Genomic DNA, 26,710 nt, shown 5'->3' with positions numbered 1-26,710 from the left:
ACTGAAATTTGTTGTTACTGTTTTTCTTGCGTGGAAAAGATCATCTGCCATTTTCACATCTCAGTTTCAAGGAACTACTTCGGGGCTAGGACCTGTATATAATGTTTGTAGTATAAGGTTCAGTTATATAAATGACAAGCTTCCTAATGGGAAAAAAAGCTTATTATTATATTTGTAAATAAATGTTTAAATCAATATAGAAAAGATGATTCGAGAGGTTAATTTCCCACAAGAATCAAACTTCAACAAAGAAAAAAATGGCAGATGTTGCTGGTAAGCCTCTTTTAGCCTTAATTGGAGGATATTATTGAGCTTTAGGCTACAAAGCTGGAGTTAAAATCAATGAAAAACATCTGAGTTGCCTGTGTCCCAAATCTCTATTCACCTCCTAGGTGATGATAGGACACTTAAAAGGTTTTGCGTATCTTATTTTGAGAAGAATGAGGAAGCCCCCTCCATCTTCCTTCATAAGCAGCATAAAGACTCTGGTCTCTGAGCCTCATTTTTCAATTGTATAAAATAATTACTGTCTGTGTTGCCATGTAACAACAACTAATCATTTTGAATTTCACAAAAAAAAGACAGTTGGAGAATAAAAAGATAAGTTGATTGAATGCCATGCAGGTTAACCCCTTCCCGCCGACAGTACGCAGATATGCGTACTCGGCTTTCCGGGGTTATACCGGGATGATGCCCGCAGCTGCAGGCATCATCCCGGTACCGTTGTTTACAGCGGGCGATCGGCTACCCGTGTATAACAACCGATGCGGCTAAAAGCCGCTCGGCTGTTATACCGGAGGAGCAGGAGGGGACATCCCCCCCCTCCCGCCGCCTCCCGCCGCTGTTACCGGGCCTCCCGTGCGATCGGGAGGCTCGGTGTCCATTCGGCTGCCTTCGGCGGCTGGGGGCGGGCTGGAACGAAGCTGCGAGCGGCTTCATTCCAGCCTTCTCGTTGTAAACGCGGAAGCGACGTCATGACGTCTCTTCCCGTTTACTCGGCTGCCAATGGCGCCGAATTTAAAAAAGTACACAGTATTCAGGATCGCCGTTTTCGGCGATCTGAATACTTTGAAGTGTAAAGGAGGGATGAGGGGTCTTTTAGACCCCCGATCCCTCCATAAAGAGTACCTGTCACCACCTATTACTATCACAAGGGATGTTTACATTGCTTGTGACAGCAATAAAAGTAAAAAAAAAAAAAAAAAAAATTTTTTAAACACAATTTATAAAGTACAAAAATAAATAAAAGAAATAAAAAAAAAAAAAATTTTTTTAAAGTGCCCCTGTCCCCGTGAGCTCGCGCAGCGAAGAAAACGCATACGGAAGTCGCGCCCGCATATGTAAACGGTGTTCAAACCACACATGTGAGGTATCGCCGCGATCGTCAGAGCGAGAGCAATAATTCTAGCCCTAGACCTCCTCTGTAGCTCAAACCTGGTAACCGTAAAAAATTTTTAAAGCGTCGCCTATGGAAATTCATAGGTACCGTAGTTCGTCGCCATTCCACGAGTGCGTGCAATTATAAAGGGTGACATGTTTGGTATGTATTTACTTGGCGTAACATCATCTTTCACATTATACAAAAAAATTGGGGTAACTTTACTGTTTGGATTTTTTAAAATTCATGAAAGTGTCACTTTTCCAAAAATTTGCGTTTAAAACACCGCTGCACAAATACCGTGTGATAAAAAATATTGCAACAATCGCCATTTTATTCTCTAGATTCTCTGCTAAAAAAATATATATAATGTTTGGGGGTTCTAAGTAATTTTCTAGCAAAAAATACGGATTTTAACTTGTAAACACCAAATTTCAAAAATAGGCTTAGTCATGAAAGGGTTTTTAAAGCAGTATTTAACCCAAAACATGCTTCTTATTTTGACCTGTTGATCTGGCCAGTAAGTCTGTTATTTTTCAACTTCCTATAACAGACCAAGCTATCCAGGTAAAGTGGCAGTTAGAGGGTTGAGAAAAAAATGTTTAACACTGACAGGGGTGTTACAATTTTCATCTTTTATTCATTAATTTAAAACCTTTATCCCAAAAAGAAACAATGATGGTGATAGTGCTGCTGGCCAAATGAGTCTATGTTGCTCCTCCATTCTGAATGGAGACACGCTAAGACAGACAGTGTGCTACTGATTGAATTACAGGATGAAAATAAAGAAAACAATCCATAATAGAAACAACTACAGCCAGAACATCTAAGAATTGGTTAACTGCAATGTATTAACCACTTCTCGCCCGGCCTACTGTAAAATGATGGCTGGGCAGGAGCATTACTATCCTGGGTGGATGTCCTATGGCGTCCTCCAGGTGGGCTCGTCGTATGTGCCCTAGGGGCCATGCAGCTGCACGGTCTTTCACCCGCTGTGTCCACCAGACATGTCGGAAGACAGATCATTGTACTGGGCTGGGCCTGGTATCATGTGATCACTGTGACCAATCACAACGGTCACATGTCAGTAAAATCAAAATGTAAGTTATTCCTCCGCTACCTTGGAAAAAAAATTGTACACGTGGGCAGCTGCAAACACCGAATGGGATCAAACTGGGCCCATGGGCAGTGTAAGGTATAAGTAGTAGGTGCTGCGCTAACCTGATACCTTACACATGTCAGTAGTACACAATTGCTTTTATTTGTAGCCATTCATTGTGTACTATTGTGATCTCTGTGATTGGTCACAGTTATCACATGGTACAGGGGCTAGTCACAGTGGACCTGTACCTTGTGATAGCTGTGGCTAATTGGGCATTGGCAGTACACATTGGTACATGAATGGATGCCATTCAAAAAAATGATTACTTATAACAGGGATCAGATATTGACTGTAAAAAGCATTCATAGTGAAAAAAAAAATCCTGATCGCCTCCCCAGAGCAGTGCAGTGCCACTATGGTGACACTGTACTGCTCTGGTCACAGTATGTAAAAAAAAAAAAATATATATATATATATATATATATATATATATATATATATATATATATATATATATATATATATATTATAATTTTTTTTTTTTTTTATTATTGTTTCAGTAGTTTTTATTGTTTTAGAAATGTAGTTGTACAATGATCAGAAACGTAGAGCATTTCACAAAGGCTTGTGATGAAGTTGCAATGCAGAGATTATTCACAATTTGACATTGGAGAGCAGTAAAGGGTACCAAGGGTTACAGAAATTTTGTATAACTGCAGCTGAATCAAGGAGTCACCCTCGTACCTAGGAAAAGTGAGCAGCAGAAATGTGCACTCCTCATCACGACGACACGCGCCCTGAGTGTGAGGGGGGGGGGGTGTAAGCCCCAGAAAAGATTTGGATAGAGAAGCACATATGTTGTCTCAAGGCTTACAGCACCCCATTAGACAGAGGGCTGAAGGGATACTGATGTGGTCTGATTAGCCCTGTGCAACATGGCATAATGTAGAGGGCTTAAGAAGAGAAAGCAGAGGATAAAAAGGGGAATAAGAGAGAAAAAGAGAGAGAGAAAAAATAAAGGGGGTGGGGGGTGGGGGAGTAAGGTAGGGAAGGAGGGATAAGAGGCAGGTCTTTTTTTTGTTTGTTTTTATGCACTGTCACCAATCAGCATCCCTTAAAGCGGGGTTCCACCCAAATTTTGAACAATATCTGTATGTATTCTCTTCCTTGCCTAGATGCTGACATGCCGTTTAAAAAAATTAAAATCGCCGTAATTACCTTTTATTTTTCTATTCTTCTTTGCACTTCCTGGTTCTCCTCCCGTGGGAGTAGTCGTGTTTCTAGCCTCTCCCAGACTCTTGGGAGCTAGTCTCAGGCTTCCCAGGATGCCACTGAGCATGTGCGGGAACGAGCGGTGAATGCTGGGAGCACAGCATTCACCACATCCAGGAAATAAATGCTTGTGGGCTTCAAATGCCCACAATGAAGATGGAAACCGCCTGCAGTGAATAATATGTTATTCTTTCCGACGAAATCTGACACAGGCGGACATATTACACACAATATGTGAGTATGTAATGCTGAGAAGAAAAGTTTGTGAATGAACTCAAAAAAAAAAAAAACGATAGATAGGTGGACCCCCGCTTTAACACTGCCACACCATGATGACTCTGTACTGCTCTGGTGACAAAAAAAATGGAAAAAAAAATACAAAAACAAAACAAATTTTATTTATTTCTTCATTTTTCAAAAAAAATTTGGCAAAAAGGGCTTATTTGGGGGGTATTTGTATTATCCTGGCATTTTAGGGCCTCAAGAAATGAGATAATACTATACGATTTGGGTTATTTTTAACAAAGAAATGTCACAGAATACATTTTGGCCTAAATTTATGACAGAAACAAAGAAAAACATTTTTTTTAAAGAAAATTTGATAATTTTTGTTTGTTTATATAACAATCCAGTGGTGATTAAAGGAAAAGTATAGCCAAAGCTCGTTTGGCTGTACTTCTCCTATGGATCACAGAAATTCATTTTGCACTACTTTAACCTGTTTTCAGCAGAGAGCGGGCTGAAGTCCGCTTTCTGCTGATGTCACAGATGTCAATCCAGGCACTGCGTCATCCCGACCACAGAGTCTGGATTTGTCAGGTGCCTGGGCAAGACATCTGGCACAGTTTCTCAGCGATCCGCTGATAGACTGAGCTGGCCACCCTGCCAACTCCACAGACCAGCACTCCAATGAGCGAGGAGAGAGCAGAGCAGAGAGCTGTGACTAACAGTCTACAGCTCTCTGCTCACGGAGCTCTGAAAACCAAGCGATCAGCGGTGTTCGAACTATCGGTTCTCAGTGCAGAGGCATCGAGGGACAGATGCAGCATCGGACCGATGCTGTATCCACCTAGGTAAGTATGATGGGGGGAAAAAATTCCTTTACTTCTCTTTTAAATACCACCAAAAGAAAGCTTTATCTATGTAAGAAAATTATAACAATTTTCTTTGGGTACGTTGTTTGCATGACTGAGTGATTGACATTCAAAGTGCAACAGCACTAAAAGCTGAAAATTGTAAAAGACAAATAACAGTGCCCTCTAAATGCAGCGAGTTAACTATTTTAATAGTAAAAAGTAAGATTACAAACACTCACAAACGAGCAACATTTTTCCAGCATGGGTGTATACAGTAAAATATAAGTTAGGTTTCACCTGCGCTGTTCCGGGATATTGCTGGGCATCACTGGTTGGTGGAGGCAATCTGCTGTCCGGCTACAATCCAGCTGCACTGTTGGCTCACGGCGCTTACGGAAAGCTGGAGCGAGGTTCGGCGGTGCTCTGTGATGACGTCTCTTCCAGGAACGGAGTCAGCGGGCGGTGCTTCGTGTTCGGAGCATGCGTGCTCCTTCCTCAGGCTTTGCTGGTGGCCATCTTGGTGTAGGCTAAATATACCATACAGGGGAGGGGAACCGAATGACTAATACGCCCAGTAACCATAGCGACTGATGAAACACAACTTAATAACACGGCAATACTATCTTTTAGAGAACACGGCAATACTATCTTTTAAAAAACACGGCAATACACTAAGGTCGTACTGTCTTTTAAAAAAAAACATAATAACAATATTATCTATAAAAACACAGCATAATAGCGCGGCTGTAATATGGCATTATCTACCACTACTCAACAACTATAAACTAAATTACCATACTTACAACAGACGACCAATGGAATCATGATAGTCTGACATTATATCTATGAAGAATAATAATAATGATTTAGAAATGATAATTTAAAAATAGGAAGACAACCTATAATAATATACTGAACTGTACTGAACTATATTGGGCTATATTAAACTATATTAGGAGTCTTGTATTATGTACAATGAACCTGCATTTATACTGGTATTTATTAAAAATAAAGATTTTATTGGCCATAAAATCTAATAATTTATCAATTAATTCCCTAAAATGATGATGATAATAATAAACAATTAACCCATGAAAAATAATATTACATGGGTCTAAGAAGGGGGGATGGGGAGAGAATAGACAGGACTAAGAATACTTTAGATATCTCCTGGTATAAACTAAAATTGGAACTAAAATTACTTGGGTGGGGGGAGGGTGAAGGAAAATAAAATAAAAGGGGAAGGGAGGGGTACTAAATTGGGGCAGTTATTTTTGAGAATATTTGTTACCACATGTCAATATTAGTAAGATGATATATATATATATATTGTGTGTGTGTGTGTGTGTGTGTGTGTATGTATATATATATATATATATATATGTGTGTATTGTGATCCTATTGCAACCTTATAGTGATGTTGCTACGGGTCCACCACTTGTAAAAAACATTGTAAAAAATAATGACAAAAATCATGATATAAAACAACTTACTAATATTGACATGTGGTAACAAATATTCTCAAAAAATAACTGCCCCAATTTAGTACCGCTCCTCTTTTACCATAATGCTTTTAAAGCGCTGCACTGTCAGCCAACCGATGGCTGTGTTGTTTTTGCATGCGTGAGGCTGACCATAGATTATGCAATTTTCTTCCCTTCAACCACGGGTTAAAGGAAAGAAAATTGCTTGATTCCCCTATCAGCACAGTCATTGTTAGTGGGGCAATCCCTCCAGCTTGCGCTATAGTGGGAGGTTTCCCCACTGTCAGCATACAATAATCACTGCTGGCAGCTATAGTTGATAGATCGACTTTAGTACAACCAGCCTGCCCACAGATGGATCAAAATTCATCCAGTTCTTGTTGAATTTTGATCACTCTATGGCTGGCTTGACTTGTAAAAATGAATAGCAGCGGGAATCTGCACACGTTGATACTATATATTTAAAAAAAAAACATGTTGGCAAATATGTAACATTTCACAAAAAAAAGAGAAGATTATATGCAAAACGTTTAGGGAAAAAACTGAGAGTAGCCTTATAAATTATTTTGCTGTGTTAGTAATTGTTTGCTGGAATATCTAGTTAATACTAATTAATAGTTTTCTTTCTTGATTAAAAAGATGTAAACAACAATTTTCCATCTTCTAAACCATTAGAACAAACAAAATATGTAATCTCTTCTATTAAAGTTGTATAATCAATCACGAAAAACACAAATACAAGTTTAAAAAATATGTTTTGTATTTTGTGATACTCATTTCTCATATTCGAAATAGCAGCATGGTTCACCACTAAAACTTTTGAAACTAACAAATTCCCAAACCTATTCCGTTAAAACACCCTTATCACGGATGCATGGTACCCAGCAGGGTGAAGGTTTGACTAAGTTGCAGTATTACTTGTGACATTTAGTCAGGAATTAGGATATGTAGGGCTTCCCTAGGGGTGATAATGAGCCCTGCCCGTGGTCAGAAGTACTACATTTCAAAATACCGATAATGGTTATCAGCCTAGAACATTGTGGCAGTTCCCAGTAGAGCTGGGTAGAGCAGCAATGCATTTGAGGACAGCCAGATGTCGTATGACCACCTGCTGTTGGTGACTCATCTTCTTGTTTGTGGGCAGCCTATTAATGTGACAGACTTATCTTGAAATTTGAAAGTATAATTTAAATATGATTAACAAATTGTATATACACAAGTAAATGTGTATATATAATAACCCAATTATTATTTTTCATCAGATGGCAGTGATGATCTTCAAAAGAGCTGTGTTTGAGTCCAGAAGAAAACCAAAAGAAATTCTTCGCCCAAAACTGAAGAACAATCTAAAGGATGCAGAAAAGGTAAATATGGGATATATCTAGCATTGCAGGACTGTACTTATTAGCTTGTACTCATGAGCCAATGGCTAATGCAGTAGGGTAAAGTGGGCTAATGCCAAAACCACATCCTAAACCAACTCCTAGCGTATGTACGGCGCTCGCTCCATTCATTCTAAGGTTGGCCTTTACCTGTGTTGGCCCCCAGTTATTCACAGAAGTATAAGACCTGACTGTGATGGAACCGCTTGGCACCCCGCTTAGGTGCCTCCGCCAAAAAGTGCCTCCTGCCCCCCAAACCATTCCAGTAGACCGAGAGCTAATACCAACCCTTCTACCCCAAGCATCGTACACAGACAAGATGTTGGGATAAGAAACAAAGGAATGACCGTTTATTGAACAGAAATACAGGTTTTTATACACTTCAATAGTAGGTCAGTCACTACATGAACAATAAAAACAAATATTTACACAAAACATTACACAATGGTTTAGATAACGAGGCAAAGTTGACACAAGGCTAATCCCATCATAGGAACCTCCCAGATCTAGCCAAATTAGCCAACAGACAGAAACAATAGGTGACTCAACAATGGGAATGCACACCTAGGAGGCACACAATGGGAGAGACACACTTAATAAATATAACACCTTAATATATAGACTATAGCAGGAGACCACCAGCATCAGGTTGCTTGAGCTGATTATATTAACATCTGCTCTGAGTCTCATAGTCTAAAGCAGTCATTGCCGGTTTGGGCATAGAGAACCCAAATATGTATATGGGTCATCCAGTTCCCAGAGTCTGTGTGTTTTGGGGAAACATGGACTTGAGTCCGAAGCAAGACCACTCCAAGGGTCCCCCAGGCACACACCTCCTAAAGAGTAGTGTTTCCTTAAATACCAGTGCCCATAGTCAGTGGGCAAGAGGTCATCCTGCAGTCCCCTCCAAAAGCCCCTGTCCTGGTTGGGTCTCTCAAACCCAAATAAGAGTGAAGGGAGCCAATGGCTCGCAGTAAAAGTTGGGCAATCTTACTTCCTATTTCTCTTGGGTGGGGGGGCTGCAAACTGCAAATATTCTTGAGATTAACATTAACGTGTAACTAAACCTCTCTATTAATTATGTTTGCTATTTTAATAGAACATGAAAGGAAATCCCAATTTTTTGGTTGTCCCCAGGACAGTGATTGAGGGGAAATCTTACAGTTGGGACACTAGTTCTGGTGACCCTGGTAACAACCAGGGATTCCCTAAATTTGGAGGGATTTCCTCTCACTTTCTGTGGTGGCTATGGGGCAGGAAGTGAAGGAAAACCTCCCCAGTGGGACACAGATGGCAAAGAAATATCACTGGGGTTATAACCCTCCCTAACTCTATCCAACATGAAAAAAAGTTTTTTAGTTCTTTAGGACAAGGTAAAGATAACAGTGGCAGTAAGGGATCTCTGCTGGCATTGTAGACACAAACTTTTGAACTGTCAAAAGAAAAATTGTTAAGTGATCAAAATGTGCACACTTGGAACTTTACCATTTTATGTCAATGGACAACTTTATTGTAAAACCTTTTTTTGCAATTGTTTACTCAGTAATGAAAGAAGTATCTCCATATGATTTTAGGCAATCACCTTTCCAAGCAACAGCGGAAAAACAAATAATTCATTTGATCTGGATGTGTTTTCTCTCCGAGTGCTGTGTCTCTAATGTTGATTATTTCATAACACTAAAGGTTGTTATCCATAATTATGTCTAATTGGCAGAATTGTTTCCAGAAGGCAAGAAGTGTTGCTTGTTTTTTTTATTATTTTATTATACCCAAAACATTTCCAAACACTACTATGAAGATTTGCATGATTGTGTTTTTATGTGTTTTAATATGTAACTTGCCTGGTGGCATGATATTTTTAAAATATCTAACATTTTATAGGACTATCATGTATTTATGTATGATTCAATCTAACTGTTTTTTTTTCAGCAAATATGATAACAGCAGGTACTGTTAGAATGAAGCTTACGTGAAATGGGGTATTTATCTTTCTACCCTTGCTGATTGGTTTTTAAATTTGGCTGATTCTAACTTCTTTTGGCTGCTGTCTAATGTGACCATACCACAGACATATGACAGGCCACCCCTACTGTACCAAACAGATGCATGGTACCAATCTACAGTACCTCTAATTTTACTGCTTCTGTGTGTGTGGGTGACTGTATATGGAAAGAAATTAAAATCCCAACCTGAATACATAGCCCTCCTCCTGCTAGATGCTGTGCTAGAACAGATTATGTGTTTTGGCAGTGAGTAGTGGGAGAAGCAGTAGACTCGCTGACTTAGTGCCCCTCCACCTGGGTGGGAGCAAGGCACAGGATATATTATAATATAATAAAAGTAGAGGCACTTATTGTTCTGCTCAAGTGTATTTTACATTCTACTTTTTGCTATCATAGCAGAAGAAACAGCACACAGTTTAATGCCAGACTTCCCACTAATCATTGTTCCATACATACAAAAACTATTCCGGTCCTATCCCTGGCAAGGTAAATGGAAGGGTTTTTTGACAACCAGACGGGGATTTTTTACTTCATTGACAAACTGGGAATTATTAACATTACCTCTTACAAATACAGTAGCTTCAGTGATATAGGTAATGTTCCTTCTACACATCAGTCTGATAAAATATATGTAAAGCCAGCTTGTCGGCATGTTGGCCATGTAATATAACAGCTGGAGGCAGATAAAGGATCAGTCCACTTATGTATCACTTTGGGGGACCATAAGGCAGGTTGTTTATGGCTTGGCTAAATATCTTGAGCAGTAGAAAGACAGTGAAGAACTGGCCACTTGTTGCATCATGTTGCCTTGGTTACTGTTCTCCTTATCCCCACTAGCATGTAGTTGGGATATGAGGGGCAAGATCTATGACATATTGGCTGACCGTGAACTATGTCCATGTATTCTTCAGAATAAGACACAGGAAAAAAAACTTTGAGAGAGGGTGAAGCGACAAATACTCATCCCCCATGGTACATTTAAGCATCACACTTGTTGCAGAAACCAACATAATGTATTTACAAAAACACATTAAAGTGGAGTTCCACCAAAAAAGTGGAACTTCCGCTTTAAGCACTCATGACCCCCTGACATGCCACACGTGGCATGTCATTTTTTGGCGGGGGGGGGTACCTAGTTTTGACAGGTATTCAGCTCCCACTTACGCTTTTGCCGCCTAGACGTAGCGAGCAGAAGTTCTCCTCTCTTCCTCCCTCCCTGCAATCTTCTGGGACACATCACAGGTCCCAGAAGATTGTCCGGCCATTGAGGAGGCGTAACGCTTAGTAGGAACAAACGATAGGTCTCCTCTCCCCTGTCAGAATAGGGATTTGTGTGTTTACACACACAAATCCCCGTGCTGGCTCTCGTGCACGCGATCGCATGGCCACACGCATTGCGTCCCCCCGCCGTGCAGCAGGTGCGTGCGCGCCCTCTGGCGGCTCTTAAAGGGGACGACGTACCCGTACGGGGTTTTGCGCAGCTGTGCCATTCTGCCGCAGTATATCTGCATGAGGCGGTCCTCAAGCGGTTAAGATCTCTTATGACATCGGCTAAATTTAAAAAAATAACAAAACATGGCACCAGTCAAATGGCATACAGAAACTAAATAGATTTTGTGATAACCGTCTTTTAAAATAGAACTAGTGTTAAACAGTTGATATCAAAACAGAATAACAATGTACATATGTTTTTTCATTCTAGTTACCATGGCCCCGAACTAACACAGAACGGTTACTAGTAGAGATGTTTGGTAACAATGCTGCCCAGTTCCTTGCTATCATTGAAGCCCTCACAGATAGTAATAGACGAGTGATCCAGGCTGGACCACCTTTGCCCGATGAACCAGAGATACATGATGTTATTGCAGAACTATTTTTTGCAGGCATTGATATCCTTTCAGGTAATGTTTGCTATGACTATATTTAAATAACTGTATTGTTAAGAAAACAGCTAGAAATAAAGTCAATGTCCAAAAATGGATTGCCCAAACTTATAGCACGAATTACAAAATCACATCTCTAAAATGTCAAAACAAAGCCATCATGTATGCAACTTGGATATATTATTAAAACAGTATTTATTAAAGTGGTTTTAAAGTCAAGACATTTTTTACCTTAATGCATTCCCTGCATTGAGGTAAAAAATGTCCCACTACCCCCCCCTCCACATACACTTACTTGAGTCCTCTTTCAATCCAGTGAAGTGCCCATCTGCAGCAGCACTGCTCTATCTTCCTGGTGTCATAGTAGACTCTGAGAGCAACGTGAAGCCATTGGCTGCTGCTGAAGTCAGTCAAATCCTGTGAGGAGGAAGTGGGGTGTGTGGCCGAACCTTGCTGTGTGTGTGTGTGTGTGTGTGTGTGTCTTAAAGCATATACTTAAAGCAGAACTAATCCCCCCTGTGCTTTACAGCCAATGAGGCTGCCATCCCTGACGCTTGATCTGCAGTTGCCATGGTGCTGCACATATGATTAGTTATGACACCAGAAACTTAATGACTTGACAGTTTGGGTTAAGAGAACAAGCAAATGTGGCAGTTATCATTCATGGCATGCCTTAAAATGATGGTAAAACCTTGAATTTTCTTTTTAAATAAAAAAACAATTTATACTTACCTGCTCTATGGTTTTGCACAGAGCAGCCCTGATCCTCCTCCTTTGGGGTCCCCAGCTGACTTCTCCCCCCCACCAAGTGCCCACCATGCCTCCATTGGGGGCACTCATGTGTGCTCGCTCCTGAGCCGGCTCTGTGTGTCCATAAACACACAAAGTGCGGCTTGGCCCCACCCCCTGCTCCCTCCTCACTGGCTGTGATTGACTGTCTCTATGATAAGGGAGAGAGCCGCGGCTCTCATGCACATTGCAGAATCCAGATCAAGCTCAGCTAAGTATAAGGGTGGCTGGGGGGGGGGGCTGCACTCAGAAGGGTTTTTTTACCTCAATGTAGAAAATTGATTAATTTAAAAAGGTCTTCAGCTTTTAGAGCGATTTTAAATGTAACCATTTTGGGAAACCTTTAAACTGATAGGTTTAGTTGTGCTTTCAATAAAGTATCTTTTTCTGACACATCAATATAGTTAAAAAAAAATAGTTAATAATGCAAGCACTGCCCCTACACAATGGACACTAACCCATGCAATTTCTTACTAACCCTTAAATGACTATGGACAGTAGATTGCTAACCTATTCTTACCAAGAAGTAAATGACTTTAAAAAAAGTCATCCCTGACCTCTCTAGCTGCTTGTACTGTGAAGTAATTCCTCTGAGATTACACCAAAGAAGTCTATTTAAGATGGTTTTAGCAGTTTATAAACAGCTACAGTGTGTTTATATTAGAGGGTAGGCTGACTGCAAGGATTCTGCTCTTCATAGAAAAAAGAATAAAAGAAAGAGAATAATTCCCCAATGATACTTATCTGCTAGCTCCTAGCTATAGAGGTGAGTATGACTTGTTTTTAAGTGCTTTTACTGCTTGTTCAGAATGTGTAAATACTGTCATGTGTATGTTCTGGGCACAAGTTCACTTTAATGCTGATATTTTTCTGAGAACACCTTTCAGTCAAACCTTGTTTGTAGAATTGCTTCCCTCTCCTAAGCTGCATTTTTATGTAGTTTTGATAAGATTGTTTATAAGATTAAGCAATATCATTAAAGCTGACATGGCAATTCGTAGCAAATACGGCTATATAGTAGCCCTCATCTCCCGTTATAAATTTGCTAGGGATGGAAAAAAAATTACCCCCAAAAAGAGAAAAAAAATTACCATTGACCCCAGCTTCTAGCTGCCTCATCTAGGTACGTGTGATGCCCCTAAGTGCTTTTGCTGGATTTACATAATTGAATAGCATGGGTAGTTTGCCTTGCAATTTGTAATTTTGGAAAAAGGGCAAATATGTAAACAAGACAGCAAAGTCACTCTTGAATGTGAAATATACATGTAATCATATTAATAATAGTATTAGCAATATAATTTGACAGTAACTGTGAATATATATTTTGCCTTTATTCCTTGTATTTGTTTCAGGTGGAGGAGTCAAACCTGAGCGTGCTACTTTGGGTAATATCCAGGCTGAATTGGGAAGATTGCTGAATGACTGCTCACTTTTGGAGCTAGCTGTGGAAGGTGAGAATCAGCAATACATATAGTAAATACTCAGTCTAGACAATGCTTAATTCTTCTTTTAAGAGGAACATTTCTATTCCCCAAGCACATAACCATAGTGGTAACCTCATAATCAGTTTCATCACTTGTTTCAAACATGTTCCTTCATTCAGTTACATAGAGAGAAATCATGGATTTTATAGGCACCAATATATTAAAGAATAATTTTTATTATAACACGTTTACAAAATATCTTAAAAGCATATAAAAAGTGAATACAGACTTTTACAAACAATATTCAACACAACCAACTCTAACCACTGGACCAGGGTCAGTAGATGTAACAACCACTGGGAATATCCCTTAGCATAGTGGAAGCAGAATAGCGTTTCGGAGATGCAAGCTCTACATATTTCACGATACAACGCTTCTTCAGGAGCTTATCAATATTTTACACTGAATAAATGGAAAAAACACATAAATATGAAATTGTCAAACACAATATATGCATTTTGTTTTGTAAAGGAAGAAGTTATGAATTAAAAAACTTAGATTGAGACTGAGTTCTGGATCCCAAAACTAGAAGCAGGCATGCAACCAGGATGAGGAAAAATGTGGGGATACACCCAATACCCATAGGTTAAAAGAAAGCCTGATGCCTCAATAGGAGTAGTGCGTATATAGAGTGAAATGGAAAAAGGCAGACACCATCACAACACCCAGTGTCTGTAATGTATACTTATAAAATAACATTACTTACCATAGGTAAGTATGTATATGCCTAGTGGCTCGAGGGTAGGTTCCTTAGTATGAGCAGTCCAGCAGACACACAAGAGCAAGATACTAACAATGGCTTCTTCAGGAGTACTACTACTAATAACCATCTAGAGTTGTATCTCTGTAATTATTATTATTGGGCATGAATAATTGATACATGCTCATTATTTGAGGTTAGTATGATATATCTACTTTTCAATTAACAATGACTATAGATAGGGACATATATGGTCCCTGATATATTGATGTATGCCCTTTATGGATTTATCTTTTTCTATACCCGCAGACTAAACAACTAAATTTTGCCAGCTTATTACAAGCCATTGTTAGTATCCTCCTCTTGTGTGTCTGTTGGTCTACTCCTATTGCGGCATCAGGCTTTCTTTTAACCTGTGGATACTGGGTGTATCTCCACATTTTTCCTTGCCCTTGTTGCATGCTTTCTCCTAGTTTTGGGATCCTGAACTCAGTCTTAATCTATGTTTTTTTCCCATAACTTCTTCCTTTACAAAACAAAATGCATATATTGTGTTTGATGATTTGTATATTTATTTATGTGTTCTTTCCATTTATTCAGGTAAATTTTGATAAGCTCCTAAAGAAACGTATTGCAAAACATGTAAAGCTTGCATCTCCAAAATGCTATTCTGCTTCCACTCTGCTAAGGGATATTCCCAGCGGTTGTTACATCTACCAACCCTGGCTCAGTGCTTAGAGTTCTTTATGTTGATTATTGTTTGTAAAAGTCTGTATTTACTTTTTATATGCTTTTAAGATATTTTGTAAATGTGTTATATTAAAAATTATTTTTTAATATATTGGTGCCTATAAAACCCATGATTTCTCCCTATGTATCCAATAGGATGTGGCACTTTTTACCACTGTCTATACACCTACAGTACCATCCTGTGGTGGTGTATTATTGCTAGTTTAGATGTTCCTTCATTCAACTAAACAAGTATCCTAAGCAGATGAAATAGTGCTGTAACAGATATGATAATTCTAATTTATATCAACAGTTAACCCCCCATCTCCATTTGTAATCACTCCCCTTGGCTGCACAGAACATTTGACTGTCACTGGAAGGACAGAGGTGTCATTAAAATGTGTGGGCTGCAATTGACAGCCTGATTTTACCTTCTACCTTTATCTGCTGTGCTATAGGCAAGATGATGGTGCTCACTAGGGGAATACCTGAGTCCTTGATGACCGAAATGAGAAGAGGTTTTGCTTAATGTTTAATGTTTCTAAGCTGAATAATTCATATCTGACAGCAAATATTATAAACGTAGGCAAAGGAAAGGGCTACTTTAAGACCAAGGCCTCATTCATACAGCCAAATTAGCTATTTTGAGGCAATTATGTTGCGAAAAACTGTGCCAGGAGCCCAGGTGTGTACCGATAGCCAGGGTTGGGGGGTAATTTCACAGGGAGTGATTACCTGTGGCTAGGAACAGATGATCGCCCCTACATGCAAGTAGCACGTAGGGATGACCAACTGTGCCTAACTGTAGGTAATTGCAGCATTGCAATTACATCTTAACACTGATAGACAGCTGTGGCTGCTGTCAACCTTCCTGGCCATAGCTGTTTGTACAAACTTGGGTTCCCAAGTGCAGTTTTTTGGGATATATTTGTCGCACCACAGTCAACATGGCCATGAGAATGAGGCCTAATAAAATTTCCTATAGAGTTTATATGATCAGGGTCTTCTCAACTAACTCTGGTGACAATCTAACATCTATAAGGTATTTGCACTGCCGGTTAAGGTGTGTGTGTGTGGGGAATCAGTAATGGGAAGGTTAAAGCACCTTGTCTGATTACAGTTTTCCCCTTAATAAGTGCAACTGATGTTTGTAAGGTGCCTCCTATGCTTATTATTAGCCTACACACAAAAAACGACCCGATGCTCCCTATCATATTTAGCACTTTCCAGGCTGGATAAGATGCCTGGGGCTGCCAAATCATACCTGTACATCTGACCACTCCATTCTGTCTATGTCTAGCTTTACCTAGAACAGTAACAAACTTCTATTACGCGTGAGGCTGGGTTCACACCATTGAGTGAGGCTGGGTTCACACCATTACGAATTGGATGCAGGATCCCCGCATCTAATTCACAATAGCAGGAGATTTTGACCGGCTCTCTATAGAGCCGGTTCACATATCTCCGCAGCAGGTGCGGCTTTTGGTCCGTTTCAGGTCCGAATTCAGCCCAAAATCCAGGCTGAAATTGGGCCTGAAACAGTGAACCAGGACGCACTGGACCCCAGTGGATGAACTTTTCCTAATAATTAGTTACTATAGGCTGTTCTAGGTAAACTAAATTTTTGTTCCAGGTCTCATAATAGCTTCTATTTATTGGGTTGCCCCTTATAGCTACTGTACCTACTGCAGACCGACTAAAATAACTACCTTCAGGCGAAGATAAAAAATTGAATACTCTCGTATCAGTAGAGATAGAATTAAGATATATGGTATTTTGACGAATATTTATCTCGTTGAATGTTATGATAGCAGTTTTGGGCATTAACACTGTAAAACAATTGCATTGTATATATGTATTTATATATATATATATATATATATATATATATATATATATATATATATATATATATATATATATATATATATATATATATATATATATATATATATATATATATAAACAAGAATAGAAACATCACTGTAAAGATTCTAACAAGCAACAATGAGAAGTACTGTAGGAGCATTAACAAAAAGAAGCTTATACAAATCTTAGAGCCGCTATAATATACTGTATTATAGGGACAGAGTCCAGTTGATGTGTTATGGAATAATCAATAAACAAATAATTTTGTGATATGGTTGTAAAGGAAAGAGCAGCAAACAAATATTTAAGGAAGAGTCTTTGTTTTATGAGAGTAGATTATGAAGAATCTACATATTTAATCCATGAGCACTGTAAACATTAATTTATTAGATCTATAGTTAAATATCTTCAAGTGAACTAATAAATAGGTAAGGAAGAAAAGATAAATAAAACACTAATGCGGTTTGTGGTAGAATGTCTAGAAGGAATAATTATTGTTTCATGAACATAGCTTCATTAACTGACTCTACATTAATTTGTTTTATCTGGAAACTAATCCTCTTATAAATCAACAAAAAAAAGGCACACGCTTGATCCCAAGGGTTAATCTGTCAGTCATAAATATGCATACCCTTATTGATTAATGACGACTGTGGGTAACACATTAGTCATGGGCTGTGGATACATTTTAGTAATTCTGGAAAGACAATATCTTAGACCAAATTAACACAGAACAAATGTTAAAATACAAGTTGTAATATAGGTGAGTTATTTCACCTAATTTTATTTATTTAGATTTGCGATTCACACACATCTGTGAAGACAGTCACTTGACACCACTATTGGCTAGTCAACTTGGCAACTTAGGCTGGTTATACATTGTACAATTGTCTTGTACAATTTCTGTATGATCTCCTTTAGATTTACATACTACTCTGTAGTGTGAGGGCCTGCCTGATTGGATACAAATTGAAAGTGTTGTTTAGGTTTGACCTTATATTATGCAAAATGCAAAACGCTATGTGTGGCAGAAATTAACACTGTACATCACCCTGAACACACCATCCCCACCGTGAAACATGGTGGTGGCAGCATTATGTTGTGGGGATGCTTTTCTTCAGCAGGGACCAGGAAGCTGGTTAGAGTTGATGGAAAGTTGGATAGAGCCAAATACAGGGCAATCTTAGAAGAAAGCATGTTAGAGTCTGCAAAAGACTTGAGCCCGGGCGGAGGTTCACCTTCCAGCAGGACACCAACCCTAAACATACAGCCAGAGCTCCAATGGAAGGTTTAGAACAAAGCATATTCATGTGTTAGAATGGCCCAGTCAAAGTCCAGACCTAAATCCAATTGAGAATCTGTGGCAAGACTTGAAAATTGCTGTTCACAGACGCTCTCCATCCAATCCAAAAAGACTTGCAGCTGTAATTGCAGCGAAAGGTGGTTTTACAAAGTATTGACTGAGGGGTGCTGAATACAAATACACGCTATACTTTTCACATATTTTTTTGTAAATATTTTGGAAACCCATTCATCATTTTCCTTCTACTTCACAATTATGTGCCACCTTGTGTTGGTCTATCACATAAAATCCCAGTAAAATACATGTATACATTTTTGGTTGTAACATGACAAAATTTGGAAAATTTCAAGGGATATGAATATTTTTTCAAGGCACTGTATGTGGCATTTTCTTTATTATGTTACAGAATAAAAAATAAGTATTTTTTTTTCATTTTTTGTCCAATAAACAGTGGCAGCTGGTGTGTTTTTTTTTTTTTTTTGGGGGGGGGGAGCGGCCAACAATCCACCCAACGCCACCCCCCCCCTGTCAGTCAGGTCAAGGACGACACCTATCCCCCCCAGCGTTGGACAGTCAGCTGGTCAGGTCATGGGGGTCATGAGTTGGTCAGTCAGTAGTCTGGGTCCCCGCACTTACACCATCTCACGGGCTGCGGGCGGCTGCTTTCTTGGTTCCCCTGCTACTCTGTCCTCCTGCTCCTGGCAGCCAATACGATCGGATCTCCTTTTGGCCAATCGGGTGATGGGTCTCAGATCCGCTTCCTGATTGGCCCGGAGAAGAATTAGTATTTACAATAGTGAATATTTATTCGCTATTGTCACACAACTGAGTGAGCTTTGGGTGCAGCGCTCTGCCCCCCGAGCAGAACCTTTTTTGAAGCCTATTAGAGCCTCTGGCTCTAATCACGTGCTTAAAAAAAAACCCCCAGATTGGAATCCATGCGTCTGGTGCCCTGCATGTAGATCAGGGGGCCAGACGCATGGATAGGTGGGGGGGACGGGCCACCACTGCCAATAAAGATGAAATGTTGCATATGTATATTTTATCTTAATAATTAAAGCCAGCTGGTCGATATTTGAAGCTGCTTTTTACATGTTTAGGCTAACTAGTTTTCAGGGAAAAAAGTTTTTACAGAGCTCAATAACTGAATATCAAATTACAGAGAAAGCTGAATGGGTCGGAGGATTGGCTTACCCCCTTCCAGCCTGCTCTTTATTGCTCTATGTGTACTCTCGTGGATAAATGCTTAATATATCTGAAAAAAAAACATGATATAATATATCAGTTTCAAAACTTGCAAACTACAAAAAATAAATAAATCTGACCCAAACCATAATATTTTCCTTATTTTTCTTAATTTTGCACTTTGCTAGCTTTTTTTTTTATTTTTTTTTTTTTTTTTGCTGCCTTGTACTCTTCAATCCTTAACTGCCTGTCTAAGGCAGGGTTTCAATCTTGGCTGTTCGAGGACCCTTCACCAGTAGTGGCTCTGTGACATTTGGTCTTTAAAGTTATATCACATGATATAACTGACTGAGGCCTTATTGTTAAACAAGTGATATTATCTACCATTGTCTTATTTGATTGAACTCAAGTTTTGGCAGTCAGAAAGAGTGGAACCACACGGAGGCATATATCCAGATTTATGTCTACACTTCATTTGTACTGGTCTATGTCTGAATGCTATACGTGTATTATCTCAGTCTCTTAGCAAAGATGCAGACAAGACAAAAGTGCATGCTACATAACTGATGGCTTAATCATGTGCAGTAAGATAAATGAACTGCAATAAAACTGAAATAAATCATTCAAAAACAAATGTTCGCAGATCATCCTCGAAGATTCACAAGGTGCCAGACGCTGCCAAAGGCAGCATTACATTGTCTAAAACTAGTTTAAAATGTTCCCCTTGCCACCCACACTTCATCCTGTGACTGATGAGTTATTGATATCAATGTCTTACTATGCAGCAGAGCGATTTATTGTGCTCTGAGTGTTCGAAGAGGAACATGGCTTTAAATCTTGTCTTTTTCTGTTGTGTCTCTTCCAGAAAAGAATGCAGTCTCTGCTGAAGCTGTTGTGAAATTTTCAAAGTTAGCATTTAGCTATGAACACTGGGAAGTGTTTGATGCCATTATGCCTCCATTATACACCTTCCTACAGGTAATGTCATTAAAAGCATATCCCATTTAAGCTGTCTTAGTAGTTCATACAAGGTCAAGCCTTGCTGCTGTATTGCCTCACCTAATGCCCTTGTCAGAGAACCCAAAGAACAGTGTGGGTTTTCTAATGCGCAAAAGTCTTATTCTTAAAAGAATTAATTCAGAAACTGGCTTCTTAAGGGATTTGTACGAATGTGGATTTTGCAGTATGCTGTCATCTAAATCGACATTAATTGTGTGCAACCCTATCTATGTGTACACTATTCAGCCCCAATGCTTTTATCGCATATAGAGAATGTACATTTATACAGTGATAATATTTTATACACTATGTAATAAATGAAGATTTAAAAAAAAAAAAGATCTCAGGGCATATATAAAGAACACAAATGAATGCAGAACTGTAGTTCAGTAATGCATCATTATTTGTTTTTAATGCAGCAGTTAAAGTACATGAATGTAATTTGGTAGTCAGAGTCTTGCACTCCACTGTGTAGCTGAGTTGGATGGGAGAAGCGAAGCGATACATGAAAGCAGTCAGTTCATGAGCTGACAAGGAGCATGCTGGTAGGAGGAGAAACCAGAATGACAGAGAGATAAGCTCATCATTGTGCTGCTGTCCAGTCACAGACTGGGGGCTGACCCTTGACAGCCTGGACTCGAAGGAAGTTGGTTGTGTGATGCTGAACGTCAAGCTGGAAAAGTGAGGACATCTTGTATTGGAAAGGAAGTCCTGCTATTTATTTTATGTGTTAATGGGCTAATCTTTTTTTTTTTTTTTGGTTGAAGTTCTGCTTAAATTGCAACCTAGCTTTCTGGATGACTACAGACACATCATGGAATGTGGGAAGATTGCAGCCACTGCCTTTGGACCCTAGGCACCTTTTGTGCTAGTTTCCAAGTGTGACTACTGCTGTACATCTTTGGCTCTGAATATGCTGCTGCTTAGAAATTGAAAGGGTCATACTTTTTAGTCCTGTGGAAAGACATAGGCATATAGACATTTTCTGGCATGCTTGTGTTGCCAGCCATTTCTTTATACAGGAACTGATAAAGCATAAAAGTGGCTACCAGCAATGCTTAGATATCATAGCTGATGTCACCAGTGACTACACTAAAAGCCTAAACAGCCTTGATTGTTTAGTAGGGTCCTACAATATCTTATCAAAATGCATATGTTTAAAATATTGGTTAAGATACTGAACCTAAAGTACATTTGGCTTTATTCAAAACTTTGGAAAACAAAATATCAAACCTTTCAGGGCTTTTCTGCAGTGCGGCAATTACTTTTAGGAAAATGGCTTTTTTTTTTTTTTTTTTTGTTTTTATGGGAAATATGTCAGCAGTGCAAAATGCTTTCCAGCTATGCATTTCACATCTATTTTATTTTCCTGTGAAAGGGTAATCTGTGTGAACCAACATTTTATGTCAGTGCAGATTCTCTCATGCCAGTATGGTAGTAAGTCATACTTTTTATTGTGTGTGTGTGTATATGTGTATATATATATATATATCTATATATATCTATCTATATATATAGATAGATATATATAGATAGATATATATAGATATATATATCTATCTATATATATCTATCTATCAGGGAATGGAACCTGGGACCAAACAGCCAGACCAGTTCCGGCATGCCTTAGCACAGAGAACATTAAACCATTCACTCCAGTTCATCCCCAAAAGATCATATGATCTAATATTTTAATCATACATGCACTACTAACAGTAGGAGAATTTTTAGGCATTTTTATGCAAAATTCAGTTGACCTACTGGTATGTTTTTGAATTGTGGGAGGAAACTGGAGCACCTAGAGGAAATTATTACAAACATGGTGAACAAATACAAACTGCATGGAATGTGAATATAAGAACCAGACACTGCAATGTGAAAGTGCTAAGCACTCAGGTACAACCCTGACCTGTTTGAATCATTACATATCTAAATTGGGGTATTCTTACAACACCTAAGCCTTGGGCTTGCTTATAACTGCAGTGTTGTAGTGAAATGATGTACCCCTACCCTGCTAGGTATGTAACTGTAACCTAACAGCAGTCAGCATGCAGTATGCATCCCTCAGTTTATGGTCTTCTCAGTTCATGAAAGTTCAGTGGGTCTGTCTGTTCACTGTAAAAGGTGATATTTACAAACCCCCAGCTCAGTTGACTTCTGGCACCAGAGTGAGTGGTAGGGCATTACAGCATATGGAGATTAGGGATGACAAAGCACAAGCTGATCTGTAAATTACTTTCTAGGGGCAATAGATTTTTCCATTTAGGTTGGACTGGGACATGGACCCAACCCTGGCATGTCTTTACTTTTTTTCTGGACCAGGAAAGGGTAATCTCCCTACCATTCCTGGGGAGACGTTTTCGTCACCTATATCTAAATTCTTCAGCTGTTCCTTCCTTAAAGGTTTTTAAATCTAGCTCTTAGCCTGTCAAGGATATTCAGGAGGTGCAGAGATCTCTACATTAGAGAGCTAAGGCTAGCAGTGAAGACCTGGAAACAAATTCTAGTCAACCTTACCACATCATTTTAAACTAAATTCCAAAGACGAGATAAAATTTTACAATTCTTTAATACAGTAAGTCCCCTACATATGAACCTTCGAATTGCGAATTTTGAAAGATGCGAACATGTGTTTGAAAAGTTTTTCTTTTATTCAACACAGTGGGCTGAACGAAAAAAAAAAAAAAAAAAAAACTGACCGTACCAACACAAGCAATGTTGGTGCAGGTGATTTCCCCCCGCCAGAACGCAATGATCAGCGCTCACGTCTTTTGTCTGCAAGCACTGATCTTTCTTGGACTTATGAACAAGTTATGCCCCGTACACACGGTTGGATTTTCCGATGGAAAATGTCCGATCGGAGCGTGTTGTCGGAAATTCCAACCGTGTGTGGGCTCCATCGGACATTTTCCATCGGATTTTCCGACACACAAAGTTGGAGAGCAGGAGATAAAATTTTCCGACAACAAAATCCGTTGTCGGAAATTCCGATCGTGTGTACACAAATCCGATGTACAAAGTGCCACGCATGCTCAGAATAAATAAAGAGATGAAAGCTATTGGCCACTGCCCCGTTTATAGTCCCGACGTACGTGTTTTACGTCACCGCGTTCAGAACGATCGGATTTTCCGACAACTTTGTGTGACCGTGTGTATGCAAGACAAGTTTGAGCCAACATCCGTCGGAAAAAATCCTAGGATTTTGTTGTCGGAATGTCCGAACAAAGTCCGACCGTGTGTACGCCCTATAAGACTTCCCAACGAGCTCCCGAAAAAGAACTTGTTTGAAGTAGGGGACTTATTGTAATGCATGATTGGAAAAGCTGCAGAGTCTTGAGAGGTGGCTACAAATGTACAGATTCTTGAGAATAACTGGAATAAGTTAAACCATATCAAGGTGGTCTAGGTTTTAAAAAAACAGTCAACTGTGCAATAAAACTGGAAGTGAACTATATATAATAATCCAATTTATTTATTTATTTATTTCAGGTACTTATATAGCGCCGTCAATTTACGCAGCGCTTTACATATATATATTATACATTCACATCAGTCCCTATACCCTCAAGGAGCTTACAATCTAAGGTCCCTAACTCACATTCATACCTATACTAGGGCCGATTTAGACAGGATCCAATTAACCTACCAGCATGTCTTTGGAGTGCATTAATGCAAAACATCATTTTAAATATGTATGTTTATTACTATATTAGTCGCATTTGAATTCAGTTGTATACACTGGCACAGGGACATGTCTTTTAATCACATTTATATGTTGTAGACACAAGAAGGTAAAAAATGGAAGAAAGAAGAAACGGTTCTTAGGATACTACTTGCTGCTGAGCCTTTGTTGTCTGGGAAAAAGCATACACACGGTTTAACCAAAGATGATCAAAAATCAAGATCAGTTATTCCTAATTATCTAAGCATTTTTGGACTTCAAGGTGAGTGAAAATATCATAAATGTACATTTACTAATGATACATTTTTAACATTTTTTTTAATGTATTACATAGACCAATGTTATCCTGTGCAGTAATCTAAAAATCCACCAGGTGGCACCCTTATCAAGCAAACAGAATAAAGTACTCTAAAAGAATGTTTCAACTCGGTTAATATATTCCCTATGCTTGGTTTTGCCTCAAATGCTTAGACTTTTAACCCATTTGAAAATACAGCAAAGTGTTTTAGCCTTTTCTAAGAGTTTATTTTTTTCTTTACACATTAAACAAGTTATTTTAAGGTAAAAAGTCAGGAGTAGAAAGGTGAAGATGCCTCATTAAAGCGTAGTGTGTGCTTGCAGTCTAACTGATTAACGCTTCCTCTACTGAGGGGATAACCCGACAAATTAAAATATGCATGAGTCTTCACAGTGATTATGCTTCTTGAAACATTAAACACTATTCATAATCAGTAGACACTTCATGTGTATATAACTGATCCTTTATTTGTATTTATTTATTGGAAGAGAAAGTTGCATGCATACTAAACACAAAATGGTGCAAAGATTATTTTTTTTCTTTCTTTAAAGGATAACAACTTTTAAAAACACATTCGCTCTTTTAAACTGTCTAGAAATGGCAAACATCTTTATAAAATTAGGCAAAAGCTGTCTGCTTCTGGTAGTTTTCCGTCTAAGTGCAGCATAGAAGTCATCATTTGTGGCTTCAAAGTCATTGAATCAAACAGATATGTAGTGCAGTTGTGCCTTGCTTAGCTATTCTTAGCTCTTATCTGCATACATATTGTCTTCTACACTGTACCATTCAGGCTGAACATAAATCGAGCAATTTTTACCCTTGCATATTCAAGTGGTGACAGCTCTTAAAGCACAGAAAAAGAAATGTCAGAAGTAAGAGGTTATTTTAGCAAAGTGCTTTGGTATCTCTAGATATATTAAAAGAGGTAACCTGTTTTTAAAGTAAGGTTATCCTTTAAACATTTCTTTTTTTTTTTTTTATTAAACTAGTACCAAAGACAAAACTTTTTTTTTTCCAGAAGAAGAAATTTCTCCAAAGTGAGGAAATCCTCGGTTGTCACTGGGTCATCAGAACTAATGTCCCCATTGGAAGATTTCTGCTCTATTCTTGTTCTAGTGACAACCCAAAATTTGTGATTTTTTTTTTTTAAACTTTTACTTTTGATAATAATGGTAAAGAGGACACGACAAAGAGAGAGAGGGTGATACTCCCAATAGAGATCCAAAATGAAAAAATGAAAATCTCTATCCAAAATGAAAAAAATGCCCTTTGTTACACTTTAGGGTAGAAAAAAAGAAAGGCAGTTAAATGCATAGTTAAATTATATAAGTTTACCAGAGTATTTATGATTCCCTTAAGCCAGTCTTGGAATCTCCCAGTGACAGATAGCACAGCCAGGTGACCCTGACTTTCCTTTTTTCACTACAATCAAAACACAGCTTACTCATGGACCTGCCCTAGCCCACGATTGAATAGTGAAGCAGCAGCAAAGGATGAGTATCTCAGTAATATCTCCTATCAAAAAGCTTTGTGTGTCAAGCTAGCCATAGTTGGATTTTATTTCCCCCCCCCCCCCAAGAAAGAGGGATCGATTTTTCCATTCACACATTCGAGATGGATGGAGGAATCCCCCTGCTGTATTCTAACAGCAGGGACTCGCCGCTATCAGAATACACTGTTCAGTGGCTTCAGTCAACGATCAAGAAAAAAATTCCAACAAGCCAGTTCGACAGAAGTTGATGGTTAGTTCGATTTCTGTTGAGCAGGAGCGTTCATACATGGATCAAAAGTCGTCTGGTTTTTGTGGAACTGGCCACATTTTGACTAGCTTAAGATTGACAGCACTATACAAAGAAGCAAATCTCAAGGGACAATGCAGAGGGCTACAGGAGGCTGTTTTCAAGGCATTTTTTCTATTTTTAATGCATAACTGGATATGCATAGTTGGCAATGATCTCTGACTTAAAGGACAGTCCCAGGTTATGATTTGTCTCTCTGATCATCCATTTTTCATTGTTACCAGTTATGCAATACATTTTTAATTTTATGCATGTTAGATTCACTTGTTATATTGTCTTTCTATTCCCTGGAA

The 26,710-nt window shown here is 38.9% G+C and overlaps 1 protein-coding gene across 3 annotated transcripts in view; it reads left to right on the top strand.

Annotated features, from left to right (window-relative positions):
* Nucleotides 1-26,710, top strand: part of CFAP54 (cilia and flagella associated protein 54) — a 545,361-nt gene that overhangs the window by 70,285 nt on the left and 448,366 nt on the right. For all 3 annotated transcript variants that reach the window (XM_073620268.1, XM_073620266.1, XM_073620265.1), the window contains exons 8-12: nt 7,575-7,676; nt 11,400-11,598; nt 13,722-13,820; nt 20,505-20,617; nt 24,420-24,582. In XM_073620268.1, the coding sequence (XP_073476369.1) occupies nt 7,575-7,676; nt 11,400-11,598; nt 13,722-13,820; nt 20,505-20,617; nt 24,420-24,582 (676 nt within the window). The remainder of the gene's footprint in view (nt 1-7,574; nt 7,677-11,399; nt 11,599-13,721; nt 13,821-20,504; nt 20,618-24,419; nt 24,583-26,710) is intronic.

This window comes from Aquarana catesbeiana, linkage group LG03, assembly GCF_042186555.1.
Source record: "Aquarana catesbeiana isolate 2022-GZ linkage group LG03, ASM4218655v1, whole genome shotgun sequence".
In the NCBI taxonomy this organism is placed as follows: domain Eukaryota; kingdom Metazoa; phylum Chordata; class Amphibia; order Anura; family Ranidae; genus Aquarana; species Aquarana catesbeiana.
The sequence above is the reverse complement of the archived record's forward strand: the minus strand, read 5'-3'. Positions and strand labels throughout refer to the sequence as shown.